Raw genomic sequence first — 24601 nt, 5'->3', positions numbered from 1 at the left:
GCTATCCTGCGATTCCTACTCTGACTAGCACGTGGCACTGGTAGCAATCCCGAGATTACTACTTTTGAGGTCCTACTTTTTAATTTAGCTCCTAGCTCCTTAAATTAGTCTCGTAGGACCTCATCCCTTTTTTTCCCTATATCGTTGGTACCAATGTGCACCACGACAACTGGCTGTTCACCCTCCCTTTTCAGAATGTCTTGCACCCGCTCCGAGACATCTTTGACCCTTGCACCAGGGAGGCAACATACCATCCTGGAGTCTCGGCTGCGGCCGCAGAAATGCCCATCTATTCCCCTTACAATTGAATCCCCTAACACTATCGCTCTCCCACTCTTTTTCCCACCCTTCTGTGCAGCAGAGCCAGCCATAGTGCCATGAACTTGGCTGCTGCTGCTCTCCCCTGATGAGTCATCCCCCTCAACAGTACCCAAAGCGGTGTATCTGTTTTGCAGGGGGATGACCGCAGGGGACCCCTGCACTACCTTCCTTGCACTGCTCTTCCTGCTGGTCTTCCATTCCCTATCTGGCTGTAGACCCTTCACCTGCGGTAAGACCAACTCGCTACACGTGCTATTCACGTCATTCTCAGCATCGTGGATGCTCCAGAGTGAATCCACCCTTAGCTCCAATTCTGCAACGCGGTCTGTCAGGAGCTGGAGGTGGATACACTTCCCGCACACGTAGTCGTCAGGGACGCCGGAAGTGTCCCTGAGTTCCCACATGGTACAGGAGGAGTATATCACGTGACCGAGCTCTCCTGCCATGACTTAAACTTTAGATACACTTAATTTGGTGACAACACTGTTAACAGGTTATTACTGATATAAAAAAGAAAAAGAAAAGCTACTCACCAATCACCAGCCAATCACTTACCCCTTTGGCTGTGATGTCACCCTTTGATTTCTTTCTACTTCTTTTTTGCTTTTTCTCCCAGCTGCAGCTGTACAAGCCCCGCCTTTATAGTCCTCACCACGCACCCCGGACTCGCGCTGCTGGAACTGCCACTCCTCCTCTGACATTGGGCCTTTTGTAGCCTCTCGACGCACCCCGGACTCGCGCTGCTCGAACTGCCGCTCCTCCTCCGACGTTGGGCCTTTATAGTCCTCTCCACGCACCCCAGACTCGCGCTGCTCGAACTGAGTATAGGAGCAGGAAGGTCTTACTGCAGTTGTACAGGGCCTTGGTGAGGCCTCACCTGGAATATTGTGTTCAGTTTTGGTCTAATCTGAGGAAGGACGTTCTTGCTATTGAGGGAGTGCAGCGAAGGTTCATCAGACTGATCCCCAGGATGGCAGGACTGACATATGAGGAGAGACTGGATCGACTGGGCCTGTATTCACTGGAGTTTAGAAGGATGAGAGGGAATCTCATAGAAACATAAAATTCTGACGGGACTGGACAGGTTAGATGCAGGAAGAATGTTCCTGATGTTGGGGAAGTCCAGAACCAGGGTTCACTGTCTAAGGATGAAGGGTAAGCCGTGTAGGACCGAGATGAGGAGAAACTTCTTCACTCAGAGAGTTGTTAAGCTGTGGAATTCTCTACCACAGAAAGTTGCTGATGCCAGTTTGTTAGATATATTCAAGAGGGAGTTAGATATGGCCCTGATGGCTAAAGGGATCAAGGGGTATGGAGAGAAAGCAGGAAAGGGGTACTGAGGTGAATGATCAGCCATGATCTTATTGAATGGTGGTGCAGGCTCGAAGGGCCAAATGGCCTACTCCTGCACCTATTTTCTATGTTTCTGTGTTACAAGCACAGGAGAGAAAGCTTTTCACCCCCTCCACCCTGCCCCAAACACATTGAACTTAAACATTTTTTAATGTTTCAGTAATGAAGAAATCACTGCTTTTAGATGCAATTTATTCGGTGGGTTCAGTCAGAAATATTGATTAATAAGAGTGAGAAAACCAACGTCCAAACAGAACTAATGAGTGCCCCACTTACCTCACAGTGGTTACAGTGTGGTGCTGTCACGCCAGGCCTGCATTGACACTCGCCAGTACTGTGGTCACATGATTCGGTGCCACATGGTGAACAATTGCATGCTGGGAATTGATCAAATAAAAAAATACTCAACGGAAAAATTTCCAGTTTTATTATAACAAATACTACATGCGGTAACTATAAGCTATAATAAGGTATGACACACTTTGAACTGAGATTTAAGATATTTTTAATCCAAAGCAATTTACGTGAAACTAGCCCATGTAAAACTGATCCCAGATTGACTTACAATCAATCAATCAATAGGTTACAATCAATTTGGTGCTCACGGATTCAGTGGTAGCACGCTTGCCTCAGGGCCAAAAAGCTTTGGGTTCAAGCCACTCCAGGACTTGAGCACATAATCCAGTCCGACACGTTAAACGCTATCTGCCCTCTCAAGTAGATATAAAAGATTTTATAGCACTAATTGAAAATGAGCAGGGGAGTTTTTCTAATGTCCTGGCCAATATTTATCCCTCAATCAACACCACCAAAAACAGATCAAGTGATCATTTATGGGACTTTGTTGTGTGCAAACTGGTTCCCATATTTATCTACAAAACATCAATGATTGCATTCAAAAGCAATTCATTGACAGTAACGCGCTTGGCAATATCCCGAGTACATGAAAGACTCTTTATAAATTGAAGTTCTTTCTCTTACTTTCTTTTGGACTATGAAAGGTTGATAAACAGAATATTGTATTAATTATTGTAATCATCAACTTGCATTTATATAGCGCCTTTCACACAGGGAATGTCCCAAGAGGCTTCATAGGAGTATAATCAGGGCAAAAGTAACGACAAGGAGTAGTGGAAATCTGTAACTCGCTCCCTCAAAAAGCTGTGAATGCTGGGTCAATTTAAATTTGCCAAGACTGAGATTGATAAGATTTTCAAGATATCAAGGGATATGGAGCAAGGATGGCTCAATGTTGGGGGTACAGATCAGCCATGATCTAAGTGAATGGGGGAACAGGCTCGAGGGCCTGAATGGTTAACTTCTTGATTCTATGTCCCTTCGATTGGCCAGTATATTCTGGCAGCAAGGCTTCATACAATGAGCTTGCAGATCTTATAGAGGAATATCATCTATCTCCGACCAATACAGAAGATATAGTAGAGCTCGGCAACTGATGATACATTGATAAAATGGCTGCCCATTCAAAAACAGAAAAATGAGTAAATGGACACGAGTTCAGCCAAATTTCATCAGGTGCATGAAACTGGTGCCTGCAGTCATTCTGGAGTTGGTTACGGACATATGGCAGGAACCCCACTTTGTATCAGCACGTCCTCCGCATGTTACTCTGATTATATATTGTGGAGAGCTGGTGTAGAACTAAATGCCAGGAAGTATAATTTTTTTGATCCACATTAAATTGATAAAGGAGAGAGTACATTAGATTGAAAATAATACGTAAGGTTCAACATGAAAATAAAGGACTTGCCAATCAATGATAGCCTTTCAAATTGAGTTTACATTGACTTGATTTACATTACATTACTTTGACTTGGAATGCAGAAAAAGTCGCTGAGGGTCTGAAGGTGTGAAAAGTGATTATTTTTAACATTGGCTCTGGATAAACATTGGATAGTTTTCTCAATTTAGATAGAGCTGGAAATTGGAATCTAGAGAAGCCAGAAAAACACACGGCCAAGCAAGGCTGACTGATGCCAAGAGTAGCTCAATATGTGAGCAGCATGTGTGAAAGTGTTAGTTCATGTGTCCTTAGTCTGGCCGCAGGAGGTGCTTGGGTTACAGGATTAAAGGATTAAGGAATTACCAGTTCTAACGTTTTACTGTCAACTAACTGAGCAGATGTAAAGATTCAAGAAGCTCTGGCATGGGCTTCTTTTGCAAGTATGTAAGTAATTACACGCACACACACACACACAATTGCATACAAGTCATGTTTTATCAAAGTAAATAATCAGCTACACTTGGCAGTGCGAGCATGTATGTGAGTTTATTTATAATTATTTTATGATGCTCAGGTGCATGAAACTGATCCCAGCAGTTGATTAAGGACACATGGCGGGAACCCTACTTTGTATCAGCATGCCAACCACATATTACTCTGATTATATATTGTGACGAGCTGATGTAAAACCAAAGGCCAGGAAGAATTTTTTTAAAATTTTGTTCCACATTAAGTTGACAAAAGAGGGTCGGAGAGGAATTTCCCAGATTTCCCTCCCCCTCCCCAATTTGGCCTGGGCTTTTTAAAGATCTGGTTCTATGCCTCTCCCAGGAGCTCTCAGTGGGGTGGTGAGTGTATATTGTGATAGACAAGGTGTCACAATTGTGTGGGACAGGCTGGATGGACCAGAGAGTCTTCACGTGTCCGTCATTGTTCGTGCATTTGTAGGTTTGCAGCCTTTGGGCTGAATGTTCCTCTGGTGCAGACTTTCCATTAGAGATGGACTCGGGTGGGTCTTCAGCCCAGCACCCTGACCCCAGCCTATTTTCCCAGGTGGGGGCCCATTAGTTATGCAATGCAGCCTCCTGGTGGGACCCCTGCCACACGGAGGGAGGTCGCCTGTTTTTATGACTGATGTGGGCTTTTCTTTCTCTCGCTGCAGAAAATGATGGCTTCAGATATGCACCAGCTCAATTTAACTTTCCTACCTGAACATTACTTGCAATTCAAAGAACTACTGGTCTATTTCTTTTATACTGAATGTAAAAAAAAAACTGTTATCTGGTTGAAGAGTTCAAATGTCACTTGTAAGTGTGTTGGTAAATGTAACTTACGTGCACAGTTCTCGGCTACCACCGCATCTCCATAGAAACCTGGCGCGCAGTGTTCACAATGAGGCCCAGCAGTGTTGTGCATGCATCCCAAACAAACCCCAGTCAGTGAATCGCAATTGCTGAAGAGCATGTTAGAGTCTGTGTTGCCATTACAGTTGCACGGTTGACACTGGCTTCCCAACACCATTGGGTTTCCATAGTAACCTGGGGCACACCTTCACAAGAAAGGAGAAAGTCAGTAATAGGCCTAACTGGCAAGAAACCCCCCCCCCCCCTCCACCACAAACATACCGCACAGGTTTTACTGACATAAGAGTAAAGTATCTGAGGATCCGGATACTGTTGTGAGGTTCAACACATGCACCGTTCCACACATCAGTCTGAGAAAGGCTTGGGGTAGGTTAACTTTTTCTCTGCAGTGGGCTGTTCGGCTTTTGCCGAGTAAACTCAAAGCACATAAAGACTTGCATTTTTATAGCACCTCTCAAGACCACCGGACGTCTCAAAGTGCTGTACAGGCGATTGTGATTTTTTTGACCCCACAAGCAGCAATGTGATAATGACCAGATCATCTGTTTTTGTTCTGTTGATTGAGGGATAAATATGGGCCATGACACCAGGGATAACTCCCCTGCTCTTCTTTGAAATAGTGCCATGGGATCTTTTACGTCTACCTGAGAGGGGAGACAGGGTCTCGGTTTAACGTCTCATCTGAAAGACGGCACCTCCGACAGTGCAGCACTCCCTCAGTACTGAACTGGTGTGTCAGCCTAGATTTATGTGCTCAAGACCCTGGAGTGGGATTTGAACCCACCAAGTTCCGGTGCGCCAACCTCCAGAAATGCAAACTATTCGCTATAGAAACTGGGAAGCAACAACTCTCTGCAACGTCAATAACTGTTCCACAGCAGCAAGTACCCGACACCGCTGGCTGTTTCTTGAGAATAATTATATACATCTAACAGCTTGGATTTGCTCTGAGCTCAGATCAGAGTGCTCAAGTCTTTTTTCCCTAATCTAGCAGGCTTCAAAATACATACAATTTTTAAGTTGGCTGATTTTAAATAGTGTTAAGAACATAAGAAATTGGAGTAGGTCATTTGATCCATCAAGCCTGCTCCACCATTTAATAAAATCATAGGTGAACTTCCGTATCAACTCCACTTTTCCACCTTATCTTTGATTCTCTTCGTGCCCAAAAATCTATCGATTTCAAGTATTGAATGTACTCAACGACTGAGCATCCACAGCCCTTTGGGGTAGTGGATTATGAAGATTCACCACCCTTTGAGTGAATAAGTTTCTCCTCATCTCAGTCCTAAATGGCCGACCCGTTATCCTGAGACTGTGACCCCTGGTTCTAGACTCCCCAGCCAGAGGAAAGATCCTCCCTGCACCTATCCTGTCAATCCCCCTCGGAATTTTATACATTTCAATGAGATCACCTAAACTCCAGAGAATAGAGGCTCATTCTTTTCAATTTCTCCTCATAGGACAGCTCTCTCCTCCCAGGAATCTGTCTGGTGAACATTTGTTGTATCTCCTCCAAGGCAAGTATATCCTTCCTTAGGTAAGGAGAGCAAAACTGTGCACAGTACTCCATGTGTGGTCTCACCAGAGCCTTATATAATAATTGCAGCTAAAAACTACTCTGTAACGATCTACTTTTATAACTCATTATCCTCCTGATTAGCTTCCGAGCGTGTAGCTCTACTATTCCCCACCGTTTGCACTTACTGTCCAAGTTGACTATCCTATCCTGTTCTGTGTTACTCGTAAAAGGAAATGGCCTGAAAGCTATTTCCTACTGTGTGGAAAAATTCAGATATTACAAATGATGGAACTATAAATGCTGAGCACCATTTTCAAACAGAACGTTTAATTGCTGTTCAGACGAATCAGCTAGAGTCGATAACAGCCACCACCTCCATTGCTTGATAAGTCATGCAGTTTAATAATGTACTATGATCTTTCCCCAATACACAAACACTGACCTTTCGCATTTTAAGCCCGCATAGCCTGGCTTACAAAGACACTGCATACGATCTCCATGGTCCACACAATCCTTTGCAAAGCTACAAAAGGAGTCAGAGCAGGGAGCAAAAAAGTTGCACGCATTATTTCAATAAATACTTAAGACCAACAGTTTAAGAACAATTTCGTTTGGTTTTCCTCCTAGCAGTTTCCTTCTGATGAACTGGAAATACATACTTGTTCGAAGAAACTTTGAGAGGACACGGGCACTGAACACAGAGCGATGCTGCGCCGATTGTGGCGTTTTCAACCAACCCAGTCTTGCAGCGCTCACAGTCTTCCCCTTCAGTGTTATGCTGGCAACTCTGGGAAGAAGAGGTTTAACATTTTTTTAAACTTTATTCGTTAACTTGCTCTCAAAACGCCCCAAAATGTCCTTTGGAGGGGGGGGAGGAGTGGGGGGAACAAAAGATTAAAGGTCCGATTCTCCGAACGCACACTATCGCTGGGGAAACTCGCTCGTGGTGTCCTGATGCATGAAGCTGGTAGTTCCCATTCATAAAAGCGGACCTTAAAAGTCCAACGAGCAGCCATTTCTGATCATGGACATTACCCACAGGGCTGAGACCCACTCGCGTGTGGTAAAGGGAACCAGTGGTGTTTCTACAGGGAGTGGTTCTACTGGATGGCCCTGCAGGATAAACAGCGAGCTTAGCGTCCTGCCTCCCAATTTAAGCCCCATCTCCTTCACTCAATGATTAAAGGAAACTGGTACTTCAGTGCCACCAGGATCCTGAAACTTGGAACAACTGAATCCTCAAAGGAAACGCTGCATTTATATTTTATATTGAAATTTATATTGTGTGATTTCAACCCATTTAAGTTTTCATTTCCACAATTTACTACTTATAATAATATGGAAAAATAGTGCATTTAATATTGGCAATCCATGCCTAAATGCAGGTGTTGCTCTAATGGCCGCATTAATATAGTTTACAACACATTCAAATTGGCACTTTTAAAATGTCGCTTGGTATATCATCCATTTGATTCCATATTCATAAAATATTAATATATCCCATAATATGGGATGTCTTAATTTGTAATAACCTTTCCTTGACTTTACAACTTTCTGGACTCAACATTGAGTTCAACAATTTCAGATCACAACCACCGCTCCCATTGTGGGGGACAGCTGTTGGTAATGGTTCTGCTACTGCCATTTACCCCTTCTCTGGGTCCACCTTTTGTTTCTTTACTTGTCCCATTACCATCTCCTTTCGCCTTGTACCATCATCCCTTTTGTCATTTAATCTCTCCTGCCGTCCACCCCATCACAGACCTTCCCTTTTGTTCTTTCCTCCCATCCCCCCTTTCCCTGCCTCTGCACTTGCTTAAAGACTGGTACACCTCTGACCGTTTCCAGTTCTGATGGAAGATCATCGACCTGAAACATTAACTCTGTTTCTCTCTCCACACACGCTGCCTGACCTGCTGAGTATTTCCAGCATTTTCTCTTTCAAAAAGCAGTCCTTGGTTCAATATGATTTTGTAGATTTGCAAAATAATAAACATGATCATTACTTATATACTTACTACACATATTCCAGATCCATCAAGGCACTGGTCAGAATGGCCATTGCAGTTACAAGGTACACATTTACCCAGGAAAAGGCCCTTTGTATCTCGATAGTAACCTGGTGAACAGTCCTATTGGATTAAAAAAAGGGAAATATAATCAAAAAGAATTGCATTTATATAGCGCCTTTCACGGCCACTGGACGTCTCAAAGCGCTTTACAGCCAATGAAGTTCTTTTGAAGTGTAGTCACTGTTATTATGTAGGAAACGTGGCAGCCAATTTGCACACAGAAAGCTCCCATAAATAGCAATGTGATAATGACCACATCATCTGTTTTAGTGATGTTGATTGAAGGATACATATTGGCCAGGACACTGGGAATAACTTTCCTGCTCTTCTTCGAGATAGTGCCCAGGGATCTTTTACGTCCACCCGAGAGAGCAGACGGGGCCTCAGTTTAACGCCTCATCCGAAAGACGGCACCTCCGACAGTGCAGCGCTCCCTCAGCACTGCACTGGAATGTCAGCCTAGATTTTTGTGCTCAAGTCCCTGGAGTGGGACCTTCTGACTCAGAGGTGAGAGTGCTACCCACTGAGCCATGGCTGACACCCAAATCTAGTTTTTTAAATAATTAGCTCTTCTACGCCCTGTATAGAATATATCATAGTCACACACCTAGTGCACACTGAAAAATACAGCCATTTTAAAGTATACATCCAAGCTTTGACACTAGCTAAACTCCCGGCAACAGGACAGGTGATGCAGTTAGTTAAAGACACCATTGGGCCTCTAGCGCCTGATATCAAATCCGACTCGAACTGATGGGATGAAATGCTCCTCGGACACTGTTGATGGTCCTGTGTAGAATTGTTTGGTAAATGCATTGGGGGATAAGGCAGATAGATGGAGTTGCAGTATCCGTCAGCCATTATCTAACTACATGGTGGAGCAGGCTCGGGGATGGGGGCTGAATGGCCTACTCCTGTTCCTATGTATATTTTGCAGTTTAAATCCAGTCCCTAGTCCAGTGCAAGACAGCTCATAATCTGAGATCGATTGGCAGAAAGGCCAAAAGCCGAGGGAAATGGAATTATTGCACTAGTTCAGAATTTTAGTCCAAGTACAAGAAGTTTTAGCCTCATCTGACATTTGCTCTCCCTGAATTGCTCGATGCTGGCATATCAGGGTAGGTTTTCTGAATTTGCGCTGCTGGTATGGAGCTGCGTGCACTTGGGATTTGGGTGGGCCCTGTTATATATGCAGACGTTAGATATACTCTCTGTGTAGTCACTGTACAGTTGCATAAGATGGAGACTTGTTTACCTGATGTATTATCAATAAGGTTTACACTGTGTATATACTGTGCTGACACGACTAGAGGGTGCAACTGGTGGAGACCGGGGTTTCCTGCCCCGGTGGCAGGGGCTGTATAAAAGGGTAGCCACCATGCGACTGCCACACTCTGGAATTACGAATAAAGGACCAAGGTCACTACAGTTTGAGTACAACATATTGCCTCGTGGAGTCATTCATAGGTGCATTACAGACATAACCGGCCCCACAGGATTATCTGTCTATTAAAACCAATGGATCAAAATCCCGCAGGGGACCGCTGATATCCACACTCTAAGCAAACTCTGTGCTGGGAGTGGAAATTTGTAAAATCTACCCTATATGATCTAATTGAATGGTGGAGAAGGCTCAGGGGAGGGGGGGGGGGGGGGTTGAATGGCCCTGTTCCTATGTACATTTTGCAGTTTAAATCCAGTTCCTAGTAAAATGTAAGACAGCCCATCTAGAAAAGTTCCATTCCCCAGCACTGCTATCCCTCACTTGGGAAACAAAAAATTGACCTTCTCCTCTTCCTCCTCCTCATTTGTCTTTTTTAAAGAACTAATGGAGTGCTCATTAAAATTTCAAATACGTCAAATTAAGCGAATTTATGACAATTCCCTTTGCCATTTAACCAGATAGTGACCAATGGCATTTATAAAACATTTAAACGAAATATCAAAGAGCCAGGCACAGATGGTCAACACTGAAGTGATTGGAACACATAACAACACTGATAATGGTAACAAGGTTCAAGAGAATTTGGATGAGACATAGAGGCCAACACATGAATAAATTATTGCCAGTGTCAGTCAACGTCATTGGCAATTCATTAGCAAATATATGAACAAAGCCGCTCCCTTGGTAAATGAGAAAAGTTTGTAAACATGGGTGCCTGCAATGAGAATGCACAACACAAACTGGTAAGAATCTTAAAGCACAGAAGGAGGCCATTTGGTCCAACGTGCCTGTGCCAGCTCTTTGAAAGAGCGATCCAGTTAGTTCCACTCCCCGCTCGCTCCCAGAACCCTGACATTTTTTTCTCAGCAAGATGTCAAAAAAATTACACATTTGGAAGAAAGCACTTTGCAATGCACAGGATGTCTCTCTCGTGCTGGCGCACATTGACCTGTTTTCTGGACCCATTGGGATCATAACCTTCAGGGCTGCTGACTGAGGGCCATGCGGCTCTTTGTCAGCCGGCGCGGACACGATGGCCAAAATGGCCTCCTTCTGCGCTGTAAATTTCTATGTTTCTATAACCCTCAAGATGAACGGCTAGGATTTAAAAAAAAATCAGTTGCTGAGTTTGGAGAGTTCACCTACACAACCCAGGTTCACAACCGATAACTGCAATTTTATAAAGGGGCTGATGCATATAAATGACTCACCCACCCAGCAGCGAGGCATAAACAGCTCAGTAAATAGACACCAAAAGAAAGAAAGAATCACACAAACCTGACAGGAATCTCCGACATAATTAGCTGGACAGAGACAGATCTCCACATTGCTGGCTGCACTCCCACCTCCAGAGTTAGACGCTTGCTCAAGGATCACATTCTGCAGCGCAACAAGCTTGGCTAATTGGGAGTGTAGGGCTCGAATCTGTAGACTGTCCAGGCTGGCCAACACCATCATCATTTCTTCCCTGGACACGGGGTTGTGTGTTTGTGCATGCCTGAAGTTACTCTGTGCAAAATGAAACACATTCTACACATGAGCAGATGCGTCTGTACTAGCATTACAGGAAACTGGATTCAGAGTATGCTGCTGTCACTGGATTGAGAGACTATGCTGCTGTCTTTGTGCCATTCCTTTCTCAGTGTCTAAGCGATCCTTTGTTGATCTGAGTGCAAGCATTACCCTGAATCTATCCCAGAAGCATCTTAGACCATGGCTCCTCTCTCTTTTAAACCCCAAAGATTCCTCGAAACATGCACGAGTTTCATTCCAATGCTACCTTTGCCTGGTGTAAATGCAGAGTTAATGCTCAACCCGATTTCTGGGTGATGTGGAAGCGAGACTCCTATCTTCCAGGAGTCTCGCTCCATTTCCCTCTGGACTCAAGATGGGTTCTATCTTTATATTTAGACCACCATCATCATCATAGGCAGTCCCTCGGAATCGAGGAAGACTTGCTTCCACTCTTAAAATGAGTCCTTAGGTGCATGAACAGTCCAAACGAGAGCCACAGTCCCTGTCACAGGTGGGACAGATAGTCGTTGAGGGAAAGGGTGGGTGGGACTGGTTTGCCGCACACTCTTTCTGCTGCTTGCGCTTGATTTCTGCATGCTCTCGGCGATGAGACTTGGTGCTGAGCGCCCTCCCGGATGCACTTCCTCCACTTGGGGCGGACTTTGGCCAGGGACTCCCAGGTATCAGTGGGGATACTGCACTTTTTCAGGGAGGCTTTGAGGGTGTCCCTGTAACATTTCCTCTGCCCACCTTTGGCTCGTTTGCCATGAAAGAGTTCTGAGTAGAGCGCTTGCTTTGGGAGTCTCGTGTGAAGAAAACCCATTACAGTTTGTAATGTAAATATAATCTTCGTCTTTTTAAACTCCAAAAATGAAACTAACTATACTTGCTAAAATCTTGCAGAGTTCGATGGGCAGTGCAGACTTGCTCGATACTTTAACCACATATATCCTAGACGACACGTACATATACACAGCATCGCACTTTACAACCTCAATAGACGTTCACTTAAGCATTAATTTATAAAAAACAAACAACAAAATAACTGATCTCAAACCTCCACCAGTTGAAGCCAGCTCTCGTGCTGCTGTCCAGGTGCTGGGTAATCCTTCGCTACATACATTATGGTCATTTGGTTTCCCTGGTGAATAAGGAGGAATTATTCAATATTAAAATACCCACTACAAAAAAATAAGTGCTTATCTGTGCCAGGAGGACATACGATTCAGAATAGAAACATTTAGGAAAGTTCACAGCCCGTACATCCTGCAAACTCAGCACTACTTATGGGCCGGTCGGGACTGTGTCGTTATTTCAGGTTTTACAAAAACGTACCTTCAAAATCACATCGGGGCGAGCTTCAACCGGTAGAGACAGGATGTCGCCGCGCAGAACCTCGGATCGAAGCTGGTACATCAAGTGCCCTCCGTACGATGACACCTTCGAAGGAGAAAAGCTCGCGTCACTTCTGAATGGAGGTTTAACAGACAAATTAAAAATGCGATTCCGTGAAAAATGGGTTCAAAAAAATAAGGTGCCGAGAAGCTGCGCAGCACCCAGTTATCGGGTGAAAAATGGGCACCGAAGAGTCAATCATATCGCCTGTAGCGTGCGCATGGCCATTCCGCGCTGGGAGAGTGCCGCTGGGCAAATTGGTTACAGCGCCCCAAGTGATCTAGGACACACATCAGAAACTAGCGCTAGGCCCGTATCTGTGCCAGCACAGGGCCTAACGACCATTTCGCGCCCCTTTCCGACATTCGATCGGATGGACCACACAGCCTGCGCTGTCTATGCTGTGCCCAGCTTTCTTGAGACGACAGCAGCCAAACCAGCGGTCCTTAAAAGAGCCAGCTGGAGACTTCCATCAAAAGGATATGTAAAAGATTATTAACTTAACTGAATGTGAAACCAGGAGGAGCAGAAGTGTTCCTCCCACTGCAATCTTTGGCCCCTTGTAGTCTGTGGACTCTAAAGAGGGGTATCAGTGCTCATGGAAGTGAGTTGGCCTCGACGTACCTGGTCTCCAAGGTAGGGGGATGGTGCCTGCCAGTACAGCTCCTGGTAGATATCGGCCACCTCACGAAGATCAGCTTCAACCTCTCTCTCTGCAGGTTTGAGGGATACTGGCAACTCTTGGCGATCCCCACCCAGCAACTTCCAGTCATTCATGTGAACAAACTGAAATTGAAAATGTCATGGGATGAAAAAGGTTCTCAGTTTGGGAAAACCTAACGTTAAGCTTCTTTTTCCAGAAACATGTTTGCATTCTGGCGTTCAGATTTTGTTGTGAAGAAAATCTATGACTATTGAACTCTTACCCTGCTACAAAACCACACAGAGATCCGATTCAAAGATAGCGTGTGTCTTCACTTAAGCCTTGACTAATGCTCTCCTGGAATGATTCATAACCCTCACATCCTGGCAGCAGTTCATACATTAAGACAACCCATAAGAGCAAATTATATTCTTGTTTGATGGAGATAATAACCTAAAGGCAGCTTCAAGCACAATCTCACTCAGTGGCAGGAGGGTCGGTAACCAGAGAACACAGATTTAAGGTGATTGGCAAAAGAACCAGAGGTGACATGAGGAAACATGTTTTACGCAGCTAAATGTTGTGATCTGGAATGCACTGCCTGAAAGGGCGGTAGAAGCAGATTCAATAGTATCATTCAAAAGAGAATTAGATAAATATCTGAAGTGAAAAAATGTACAGGGTTATGGGGGAAGGAGCAGGGGGAGTGGGACTAATTGGATCGCTCTCCCAACGAGCCGGCACAGGCACGATGGACCGAATGGCCTCGTCCTGTGCTGTATCATTCTATGAATCTAAGTAAAATCAAGAGATACACAACAGGTCTGTCAAGATCTGAAAGATAGAGATGTAGGAGCAAATGTTCTGACGGGGTGTGTCCAACGCAGAGCTTCACACAACAGGAGTTTGGGTCTTTAGGTCATGCTGTACCATGAGCACTAAATCAGAAAATCTATCCATATCGTTTCTGGTGCTGATCTTTGCCGACAATCTGATTTTTGTTTAATTTCTGTCATTTTCAGTTTTTTTTTTTCCTGTTATAACACATCAGTGCGAAGGGTCTAACCCATAAAAGCATGAACTCAGTCAAACAGTGCTGTCAGGAGCGGAACCTTCCGAGGAGAATGTGACACCGTGCTGGCAATACGTGACTCACCGCAGTCCGTTTCTTATCGGAGATCCGGCAGCGATCGGTGGCCCCGAAGCAGAAGCAACTGGTGCATCCTTTGGGATTGGCTGGATCCAAATAGAATGTTCCAAGGCGGCAGGTGTCACACTGCGGGCCCTCCACATTTTCCTGCACAGAGAAATCCAGGAAAGAAAAGAGAGATGAGCGTGCTACAGCTCGTCCCATTTTTAGTTAGTGAGCAGAGCGCTTGTTTCAGGAGTCTCGTGTCGGGCATGCGGACAATGTGGCCCATCCATCGGAGCTGATTGAGCGTGGTCAGTGCTTCGATGCTGGGAATGTTGGCCTGAGCGAGAACGCCGCCGTTGGTGCGCCTATCTTGCCAATCGATGCTCTGTCGACCATGAGCTTGGCGCTCTACTCAGAGCTCTAACACGGCAAGCGAGCCCCAGGTGGGCAGAGGAAATGCTTCAAGGACACCCTCAAAGCCTCCTTGAAAAAGTGCAACACCCCCACCCCTGACACCTGGGAATCCTTGGCCCAAGACCATTCAAAGTGGAGGAGAAGCATCCGGGAAGGCGCCGAACACCTCGAGTCTCTTCGCCGGGAGCATGCGGAAGCCAAGCGCAAACAGCGGAAGGAGCGCACGGTAACCTAAGCACCCCATCTACCCGTCCCTTCAACCACCATCTGCCCCCATCTGTGACAGAGACTGTAGGTCCCGCATTGGACTCATCAGTCACTTGAGAACTCATATTAGCGTGGAAGCGAGTTATCCTCGACTCCGAGGGACTGCCTAAGAGAGTTAGTGAGACCTGTAGCATAAACAGGACCAGAGTGGTCTCCTGGACTTGTTTTCATCACCTAAAGGGGTCGGGAAGGAATTTTCCAGATTTTTTTACCCCTAATTGGCTCCCGGGGTTTTTTTTAATCTGTTCGATCGCCTCTCCCACAAGCCCAACTCTGAACAGGAGAGGCATTCTTAGGGTTGGTCAAAAGAATTGGGACTAGAAATTCACTGGGATACTGCCCCTCACGAGGGTCGGTCCAGGGGCGCTAAAGGGTAGCCGCGAGCGCTGGCATTCACGTCCCGGTACCAGCAGCGGTGAGGAGTATCGCCCGGGAGCGTCGCGCCGGTGTGTAACGCCCCCGGTATCGACTCGCCCTCAACATTTAGTTTTGTGCTGAACCCGTAGCGCCCCGCAGTGACCCCGCCAGAGCAAGCTGGCGTGCAGAGCTGTCCCGGCGACGGTGAGCGAAGGAATGACTTCAAGTCGCAGATAGATAGATTTTTAACCAATAAGGAAATTAAGGGTTACGGGGAGCGGGCGGGTAAGTGGAGCCGAGTCCACGGCCAGATCAGCCATGATCTTGTTGAGTGGCGGAGCAGGCTCGAGGGGCTAGATGGCCTACTCCTGTTCCTAATTCTTATGCTCTTATGAGGTCAGTGTGATCGATTCTATTTTTCATTCTTTTGCGATTTAACTTTATTTGAGGTGAGTAATATATAGGAAATGTTTTTTGTTCCGATTTTTTTTTTGTAGGGAGGCTTCCCTTGAGGAGCTCTTTAGCTCAAGATATTCAGTTCCTCACCCGGCCTCGCGCCCCAGGAGAAGTGTGGAACGCTTCCCTTAGTGCCCCACTTGGGCCGCAACCACTGAATTTGTTGGCTGCCCTCGCAAACCATTTCCCGGTGCTAAATTTATTTACCGCCCGACAGTAATGCCTCGAAATACCTTTAACCTAATTTCCAGCCCTTGGAATATACTAGAACATTCCACCTTCTCGCTGATCATAAATCAACAATGATAACATCTGAAGGGCATTCGCCAACCCTCGCCCAATCCAACCATCCGATGGCTTTCAGAAGGGGTGGCGAGTGTATATAGTGTGATGCACAAGGCATTGCAGTTGTGTGGGCAAGCCTAAAGCCGAATTGTGCTTCAGTATGCATTAATTAAGCTTCCATAAATTGTCAGACTCTCAAGCTTCTCTAGGCCAGTTCTTTCGTCGGTGCAATCACAGCTCACTATTTCAATTTCAATGTACCACACGATGTGGGGGCACGCAGGGGAAGATGTGTGTAACTGTTTGACTAATGATACTGATGTGATTATTGCTCTCGAATTTTGTTTTAACTTGATTGAGCACTTCATCGAATTTCATGTCGAGGCAATGCTATGGTTTAATCAGGCTCATATAACAAACAGTAGAGGTTTTTTCCTATCTGAAGTGATCATATATAATTGTAAGGACACACTGCGTTAATACCTCAATTTAAAATAAAATTCGAGAGCAATAATCACATCAGTATCATTAGTCAAACACTCACACACATCTTCCCGTGCGCGTCCCCACATCGTGTGGTACATTTTTGTTTAAATAGGGAGCTGTGATTGCACCCTCAAAGGAACTGGCCTGAAGAAGCTTGCGAGTCTGACAATTTATGGAAGCTTAATTAATGCATACTGAAGCACAATTGGTCAATGGATATACCGTTACTGATGGTTTGGCTCCCCCCACAGTGTCAGTTTCTCCGCCCCCCCATGAGGTCATCGACCCTATCTGAGTCCAGGACACGGTGTATATTTAGCACTTCCAGCACTCAGATTGTGTGAGGGAAGGTCAGGGTGCAGAGATCAGCAAACCCGATCTACAGCTGGCATGATGCATCCATGGGGACTGCAAATCAGGTGCCGCCAAGGATTTAGATAGAGTAAATGAAGAGAAATGGTTTCCAATGGCTGAAGAGTTGCTAATGAGGGGGCACAGATTTAAGGTGATTGGCAAAAGAACCATAGGCGACATGAGGAAACACTTTTTTACTCAACGAGTGGTTATGATTTGGAAGGCACTGCCTGATAGGGTGTTGGATACAGATTCAACAGTAGCCTTCAAAAGGGAATTGGATAAATACTTGAAGGAGAAAAAATTGCAGGGATGTGGGGAAAGAGCTGGGAGTGGGACTAAGGTGGATTTCTCTTTGAAAGAGCTGGCGCAGGTTCGATGGGCTGAATGACCTTCTTCTGTGCTGTACTATTCTATGATTCTATATATCATGTGTCCAAATTCTGTTATGTGCTCGTGCCCATTTAAATTCTGCTCTGGGAGTGCTAAATTCTAAAAGGTTCCGCACTCTGTCTTTAAGTTCTCAGCCTGTACAGAACATGTACTGAAGTCCACTCCGGGAGGAGGACCCAACTATTATAGTTCCAGTTTTTATTTATTACCGGTACATTCTGTGTGACTAGTCCAATCGAGAGAGCAGGGGACTATTCCCCAGTGTCCTGGCCAATATTTATCCCTCAAACAACATCCTTAAAACAGATATCTGGTCATTATCACATTGCTGTTGGGAGCTTTGTGGGAGCTTACTGTGCACAAATTGGCTGCTGTGTTTCCTACATTACAGCAGTGACTACACTCGAAAAGTATTTAATTGGCTGTAAAGCGCTTTGAGATGTCCATTGGTCATCAAAGGCACTATATCAATGCAAGTCTTTCTTTCATATATCTTTATTTTAATTCATTTTTTTAGTTTTGATGTCTTTCTGAGCTACTTCAGAATGTACCCTACTGGCCCATTAAAATATTCATGAACCAAGTTTAAAGATGTATGAAAGCACATCACAATCTGATTGAGTGTTTTAAAATGATCACTTTGCATTTCGGATTATCTGTTGTACAGTCAGTCACGTGTTTATCTGCTTTGATAGGACTGACCTTGCAATGACATCGCCCGGTGACCGAGTCACAGATGCTGGCTTGTGTTCCGGCCTCATGACAGTCACATGGCAGACAGTCTGGGTAGTGGTAGTATCCAGAGGCACAGCGATCACACTGACGTCCATCGACATTCGGTTTGCACCTAAACAAAGATTCAGGATAGCAATTGAAAGGATCCAGAAGATGAAGCCCATCACAATGCTCTCATCCAGGACTCAACTTATTTCAGGCGACAAATAATGCACTCTCACACAGAGTCACACTCAAACGGAGCAAAAGTCAAAGATTCGATGCTACAGCGTTGGAGTCTTGTCTCTGACTCATGCTTCCTTCGAGTATGACTCTCTGTTCGGAATCTGAGTTCAGTGTATTTAACATTTCTTTAATACATGGAATACTCTCCAAATTCTACACAGGAGAAAATACATTCAAACAGCATTTTTCTATTAACTGAGTCTTCCTGCAATTACGTAGGGCCTTAGTGAGACCATATCTGGAGTACTGTGTACAGCTTTGGTCTCCTTACCTAAAGAAGGATTTGCTTGCCTTGTGCAACGAAGGTTTACTAGACTGATTCCTGGGATGGGGGGGATTGTCCTGTGAGGAGAGATTGAGTAGACTAGGCCTATATTCTATAAAGTTTAGGTGATCTCATTGAAACCTATAAAATTCTTAAGGGGCTTGACAGGGTAAATGGATGCACTATGGCTGAGGAGTTTAGAACTAGGGGGTCACAGTCTCAGAATAAGGGGTCAGCCATTTAGGACTGAGATGAGGAGAAATTTATTCACTCAAAGGGTTGTGAATCTTTGGAATTCTCTACCCCAGAGGGCTGTGGGGGCTCAGTTGTTGAATATATTCAAGACAGAGATTGATAGGTATTTTGATATTAAGGAAATCAAGAGATCTGGGGATTATTTAGAAAGGTGGAGTTGATATAGACGATCAGCCATGGCCTTATTGAATGGTGGAGCAGACTACTCCTGCTCCTATTTCTTATGTTCTTATGAGGTCAGCCATTTTCTTCTGGGGAGCGACTGGGAATGGGATGGTGTGATGGGGGCAGAGGGAGTTTTCTCTGGTCGTTATTATAATCAGCAGCATTGCAAACAAAGCAAGAAGGTTTCTTATATTTGCTAATTGTAGCAAAATGGCAAAAGCATTCCAAGAGAACCGCTTTATGATTTTCAAGAAAAAGCAATCAGGTTAAATATCCTGCTATGTCTTATATCATCACTGACATGCAGAGAGACCAGGGGAAATCTTCACTAACACTTGTTGCCAGGTGAGGATGTCAAATGATAAAGCATCACATGAACACAATAAAAGGAACAGTTATCAGTTAGCAAGCGGAAAGGAGCTTTCTGTAGCAATCGAATTCCTATAATATGGTGACAAAAAATAATTCCAAGCGGTAGAAATGTATTGACTGTTTGTGCCTCGAGTGACTGGTCTACAAGTAATATTCTGTGCTGGTAATTTATCAATTGATATTTGACTCAACTCGGGATATATGTCTACACCAATAATACTGATTCAGATTTAGGCACTTTTATAGTGCAGCTAAATACTCACTAATTATTTCTGTCGGCAGGTCACTGATTCAGACAATCCTGTGTAAATACTAAAAATCTATAGTAGATTAAAAACATTACACCTGTATGTACTTCCTGCCTATAAAGCCATATGTCCTTTTGTCATTTATTTGTTACAGTATTGTCAACTTTTTAACCATCATAAATTCCTATGTCCACATTTACAATTGGAATTTCCAGTGTAAACTTGTCACATTGTAATTACATCATCCTGCCAGTGGTGGTGCTGTGGTGCCTCATTTTTGTGTCTCCCAGCATCTCACTTTGCACTACAGAGAAACTCCTATGCTCTAGCCAACTCCACTTTTAAGCTTCCCGAACTGCCATAAGTTTTTTTATTTAATAAAATCAAAGTCTATTATATAAAAATAAGGACTATATGACTTTGATGACTGAATCAAGTTTGCACCCTGCTTCCGATATCCTGTGTTTGTTTCACCTGAAGGACTGCATTTGGTCTCAAACCACTGTGCGCAATGACATATGATACTGACTAGTCTAAAATTAAACCAGAAAATGCTGGAAATGTACAGCAGGTCAATGAGCATCTGAAAAGGGAAAAGATAGGTTAACATTTTGGGTAGAGACTATGGGGCAGGTTCTCATCTTCACCGCCTGGGTGACAAGCCCTGGCAAAGCACACCGACAACAACTGGTCAAGGGGAATCGTACACCTGTAGGAGAGCACAGCTGCATTTCCTGCCATTTAAATGAATGGAGGGGAAATTGGATGGGCTTGGTCAAAGGCGGGCAATCCTTGCCAGATTTCTGTGCTCCGTCCGGACGATGCTTTGTGCCCTGGCGCTGAAGACAAAACAATTCACCTCCATCGGTGGGAGACGGACTGAAATGATGGGCTGCTTTTTCGCTTTTCAGATGCCGATAGACCTTGCTGTGTATTATATTTCTGGTGTTTTATGATTTTGCTCCTGTGCAATGAAGCTACACTAAAGACGCAAAAAGCGCCTGGAGCTTCTCTGGTTATCACTGCTCCGTTGAGCGTAGTCTGAAGTACGGATGTGGGTGGATGGAGTTCCACAACTCTTTGTTTTGACTTCACAAATTCCACGACCTGATGCTATCTCCCTGCGACCAGATAGGAAAAACCACACAGGTACATAAAAGATCTAGGTCGGTGGCTACTATTCCAAAACAAAACAGGTACTGAGTGCTTCAAGCACTTTGCCGCTCAACCTGTCAGGAACAGCTTTCTTAAGGTTCTTTAATATTGGTGCGAGCAGGGTGCCATCAGTTCCCGACACACGAGCCTCGTTCAACCGTCGGAAACCACAGTGTAAACTTGCCAGATTTGCTAAATTTAATTGCTGATTAAGACCCAGAATCCTAGTGACCAGAATTGGGCAGGTGAACATCGAGGTTGATGGTAACTGCGCTAGACCCACACCTCGTGACCAATAGCACAGGTACCCAGTGTCATATATAACTCCATCTAGTGGATTACTGCTCCATCTAGTGGACGACTGTGGTAATGCAGCCATTGCTGGAAATACAATAAAAGCATCAGGTGACAGGTCACCTGACAACTTCCTGACTGGAAGCCATCTTGTAAGTGTGTGTTTGTGATGTCATAGAGAATATACCACATTGGCACCACTATAAAAGGGTTCTTAAACTTGCAATGGATTGAATTTGCACAGTCCTAAATTAACAAAATAGCTCGTGTTCCCCACTCCTAGGAATAAGAACGAGGTGCCCCCTCATTCCCTTTTGTAACGGAACTGAATAAAACAAATTAAAACACATACACACACTGGAATGGCTTGTGTATCTGCTCCATGTATTATAAAGTACATAACAAAACTTGGCTGAGATGCCCCTCCCCTAGTCTGACTCCCTCTCGCATACCTTGCTACCAGATAGCACTGTACCACGACTATCCTGGTACTTGATAACATCTGATCAACTGAGAGTAGATTAATCAGGTCTTAGACAAAACCATGGTGAACATGAAGTTGCCCAGGAATTTGGCATCAATTTACTACGTTCCTGCTGTTGTGAGGCATCGCTGGATAGTGTATCACTCACATCAGCCGGGAGTTGCGAGACAGGCACATGACCAACCACCTCACCTGCACTGCCCGCTCTCGGTGTTACATCCAGGTCTGGTCTGATCTTGAATCCCCGAGTACGAGCAGTTGCATTGTTCACAGCCAACCAGTGGGTGGCAGCCAAATGTCCGCGGCTGACAGACAATGCACTCCGGCTGAATGGTCCGTGGTGGACATATGCAGTGACCTGTGACCTCTTCACACAAACGTCTGCCGCAGTTACATGCTGGAAAAGCAACAAAAAAAAAAGAATTGGGAGGTTTGGTCCAATTGTTAAGTAAGGTGGTTACAGTTTTTTAAGTTCATCTTTTTCCTCTATCCTTATTTTAAGTCCCCTGTATAGAGCCAGACAGATAATCTACTGCCAGGCCTCTGTCAATGAAAGAATAAATCTATATGGTTGACAGGTGAGGATAGGACCAATCCTAACATAGAATCATAGAATTACATAGAATGAACAGCACAGAAACAGGCCATTCAGCCCAACAGCTCTATGCCAGCGTTTATGTTCCACATGAGCATCCTTCCAACCATCTGCATCGAAACCTATGAGCACAACCTTCTATTCCTTTCTTCCTCATGTGTTTATCTAGTTTCCCTTAAATGCAGCTATGCTATAGGCCTCAACTACTCCTATCATACTGCACAGGAAGAGGCCATTCGGCCCATCGTCACTATCCTGGCTCTTTGAAAAAGCTAATCAATTAGTCCTGTAGTGTATTTGCTTCATGGGTTCTTTGCTTAAGAATTCACATTTGCTGTAAATAACTAGTTGGTTTATTAGTAAAGGCTTAACAATCAAACTGAACCCTACCAGTTCATCTACCAGGCTCACAACTGCACGCCTCATCGTGGAGAACCTGAACTCATTTAACTGGGGTTTTATTGAGTCTTGTGAACATTACATGACTGGCTAAGCCACTCACAATACCACAGCTCCACAACTATTTTAAAGTAACTTTCAATCACGTGCCCCCCTTTTTTTTTAACAATTGAACAAATCAAGTCAAATTAAACTTCTGTTCCCTGTTGAAATGATGCACTCCAGTCCCTCCGGCGCCCACCTCTCGGGGAAGGCTGCGAGCATACTGGTGGACACCGCATGCTCCATCTCCAGGGACACTCTGACGGAAGAGAGGCAGGCAGTCGGGCTGAACGACCCCTCGATGCAACAGCTCCACAACTCTTTTGGAGTAAAACATAATTAACATTAAATCAAGTGCCCCCTAATCTGGGGGTCACTCCAGCCACTTTTCAACTGCCCTTTTTTTTGTGTTTTTAAAAAAAAAATTTTTTTGGGGGCATTAAAATCATAAATTTTACAAGTGCCCCCTATAAAAGGGGAGGACACTAAAACCGGCAATTAAAACAAATTAAACTTTAAAACATATAAAATCAAATTAAAATTTGGTTGCCGGGGGTAATAATGCACTCCAGTCCCTCCGGCGCCCACCTCTCGCGGAAGGCCGCGAGCGTACCGGTGGACACCGCGTGCTCCATCTCCAGGGACACCCTGCCCCGGATGTAGGCACAGAAGAGAGGCAGGCAGTCAGGCTGAACGACCCCCTCGACCGCCCGCTGCCTGGACCGGCTGATGGCACCCTTGGCCGTGCCCAGGAGCAGTCCTACAAGGAGGCCTTCGGACCTACCCGCTCCCCTCCGCACAGGGTGCCCAAAGATCAGGAGTGTGGGACTGAAGTGCAGCCAGAAATCGAGGAGCAGCCCCTTTAAATAATGGAACAGGGGCTGCAACCTCGCACATTCTATAAAAACATGGAACACGGACTCCTCCAGACCGCAGAAATTGCAGGCGGCCTGGGAGCCCGTGAACCGGCTTAAAAATTTATTGCACGGGACTGCTCCATGCACCACCCTCCAGTCCAAGTCCCCGATAAATAGTCGGAGGACTCCTGCGTAGAATGCACTCCATCGGGGACCCCCGCCTCCTCCGGACGGCAAGGTGGTACGCCATGGCGTGGCGAGACGGCAGGCGAGGATGGCCAGGTTGAGAGTGTGCAGGAGCAGCCCGTACAGGAAACCCCTCCGCGCAGAACTGAAAGGCACGGAGGGGATTTCCCTGAGGCGGCTCAAGTTGTGAGGCGCCTGCTCCCGAGGGAGGTTCCGGGGTTTGGCGCCGATGAGGAATTCCATCCGGACGGGGGTCAGTTCGGACGGGATCTCCCCACGTGCTTGAGCCTCCTCGACACACCTAATGGAGTCAGGGCCCAGAGCCAACAGCTCCACAAACCTGCGAGCGTGCTCACAGGTGCATACATTACAAGTCCCACTGCCCTGAACTTTCCCCACAGCCCCCCACAGTATGTATCCAATTCCCTTGTGTAAGCTTCCGTTGTGTCTGCTTCCATCGCCCTGTCAGGTAGTGCCTTCCGTTACCGATGATACCCAATGGGCTAAATAACCCGCTGAAGCCGGCACGTGGCATTACCGCGGAGCGCTTCTTCCGATCTTCTCCCGTTTTTCCGGGGCTACGCGATCTTACGCTGAAGTTGCATCAGGAGATCGGGAAAAGCCTGGGAAGTTCTACCCCCCCCCCCCCACTCGTTTCAGATCGCACATATCGAATCTTTACTTGCATGAGGTACTGAAGGGTTGCTGGCTTGTGCTTTCCAACAGCAGTCAGCATCTTCGGAGGAGGGCAGGGACGAGTTCTTTCCCTCCTCTCCGCTCCTGAAGACCGACCAGCCCAGATCATGA

The 24601-nt window shown here is 45.4% G+C and overlaps 1 protein-coding gene across 1 annotated transcript in view; it reads right to left on the bottom strand.

Annotated features, from left to right (window-relative positions):
- lama5 (laminin, alpha 5) overlaps positions 1-24601 on the bottom strand; it is a 360316-nt gene that overhangs the window by 91426 nt on the left and 244289 nt on the right. The window contains exons 35-46 of the mRNA XM_070896270.1: positions 21908-22112; positions 18220-18364; positions 14527-14667; positions 13352-13513; positions 12668-12772; positions 12390-12473; positions 11096-11326; positions 8320-8433; positions 6961-7088; positions 6744-6824; positions 4750-4964; positions 1951-2051 (exon numbers count right to left, since the gene is read on the bottom strand). Of these exons, the coding sequence (XP_070752371.1) occupies positions 1951-2051; positions 4750-4964; positions 6744-6824; positions 6961-7088; positions 8320-8433; positions 11096-11326; positions 12390-12473; positions 12668-12772; positions 13352-13513; positions 14527-14667; positions 18220-18364; positions 21908-22112 (1712 nt within the window). The remainder of the gene's footprint in view (positions 1-1950; positions 2052-4749; positions 4965-6743; positions 6825-6960; positions 7089-8319; positions 8434-11095; positions 11327-12389; positions 12474-12667; positions 12773-13351; positions 13514-14526; positions 14668-18219; positions 18365-21907; positions 22113-24601) is intronic.

The sequence above is a fragment of the Pristiophorus japonicus genome, chromosome 12 (assembly GCF_044704955.1).
Source record: "Pristiophorus japonicus isolate sPriJap1 chromosome 12, sPriJap1.hap1, whole genome shotgun sequence".
Taxonomy (NCBI): domain Eukaryota; kingdom Metazoa; phylum Chordata; class Chondrichthyes; family Pristiophoridae; genus Pristiophorus; species Pristiophorus japonicus.
This window is presented reverse-complemented; position numbering and strand designations above follow the sequence as displayed.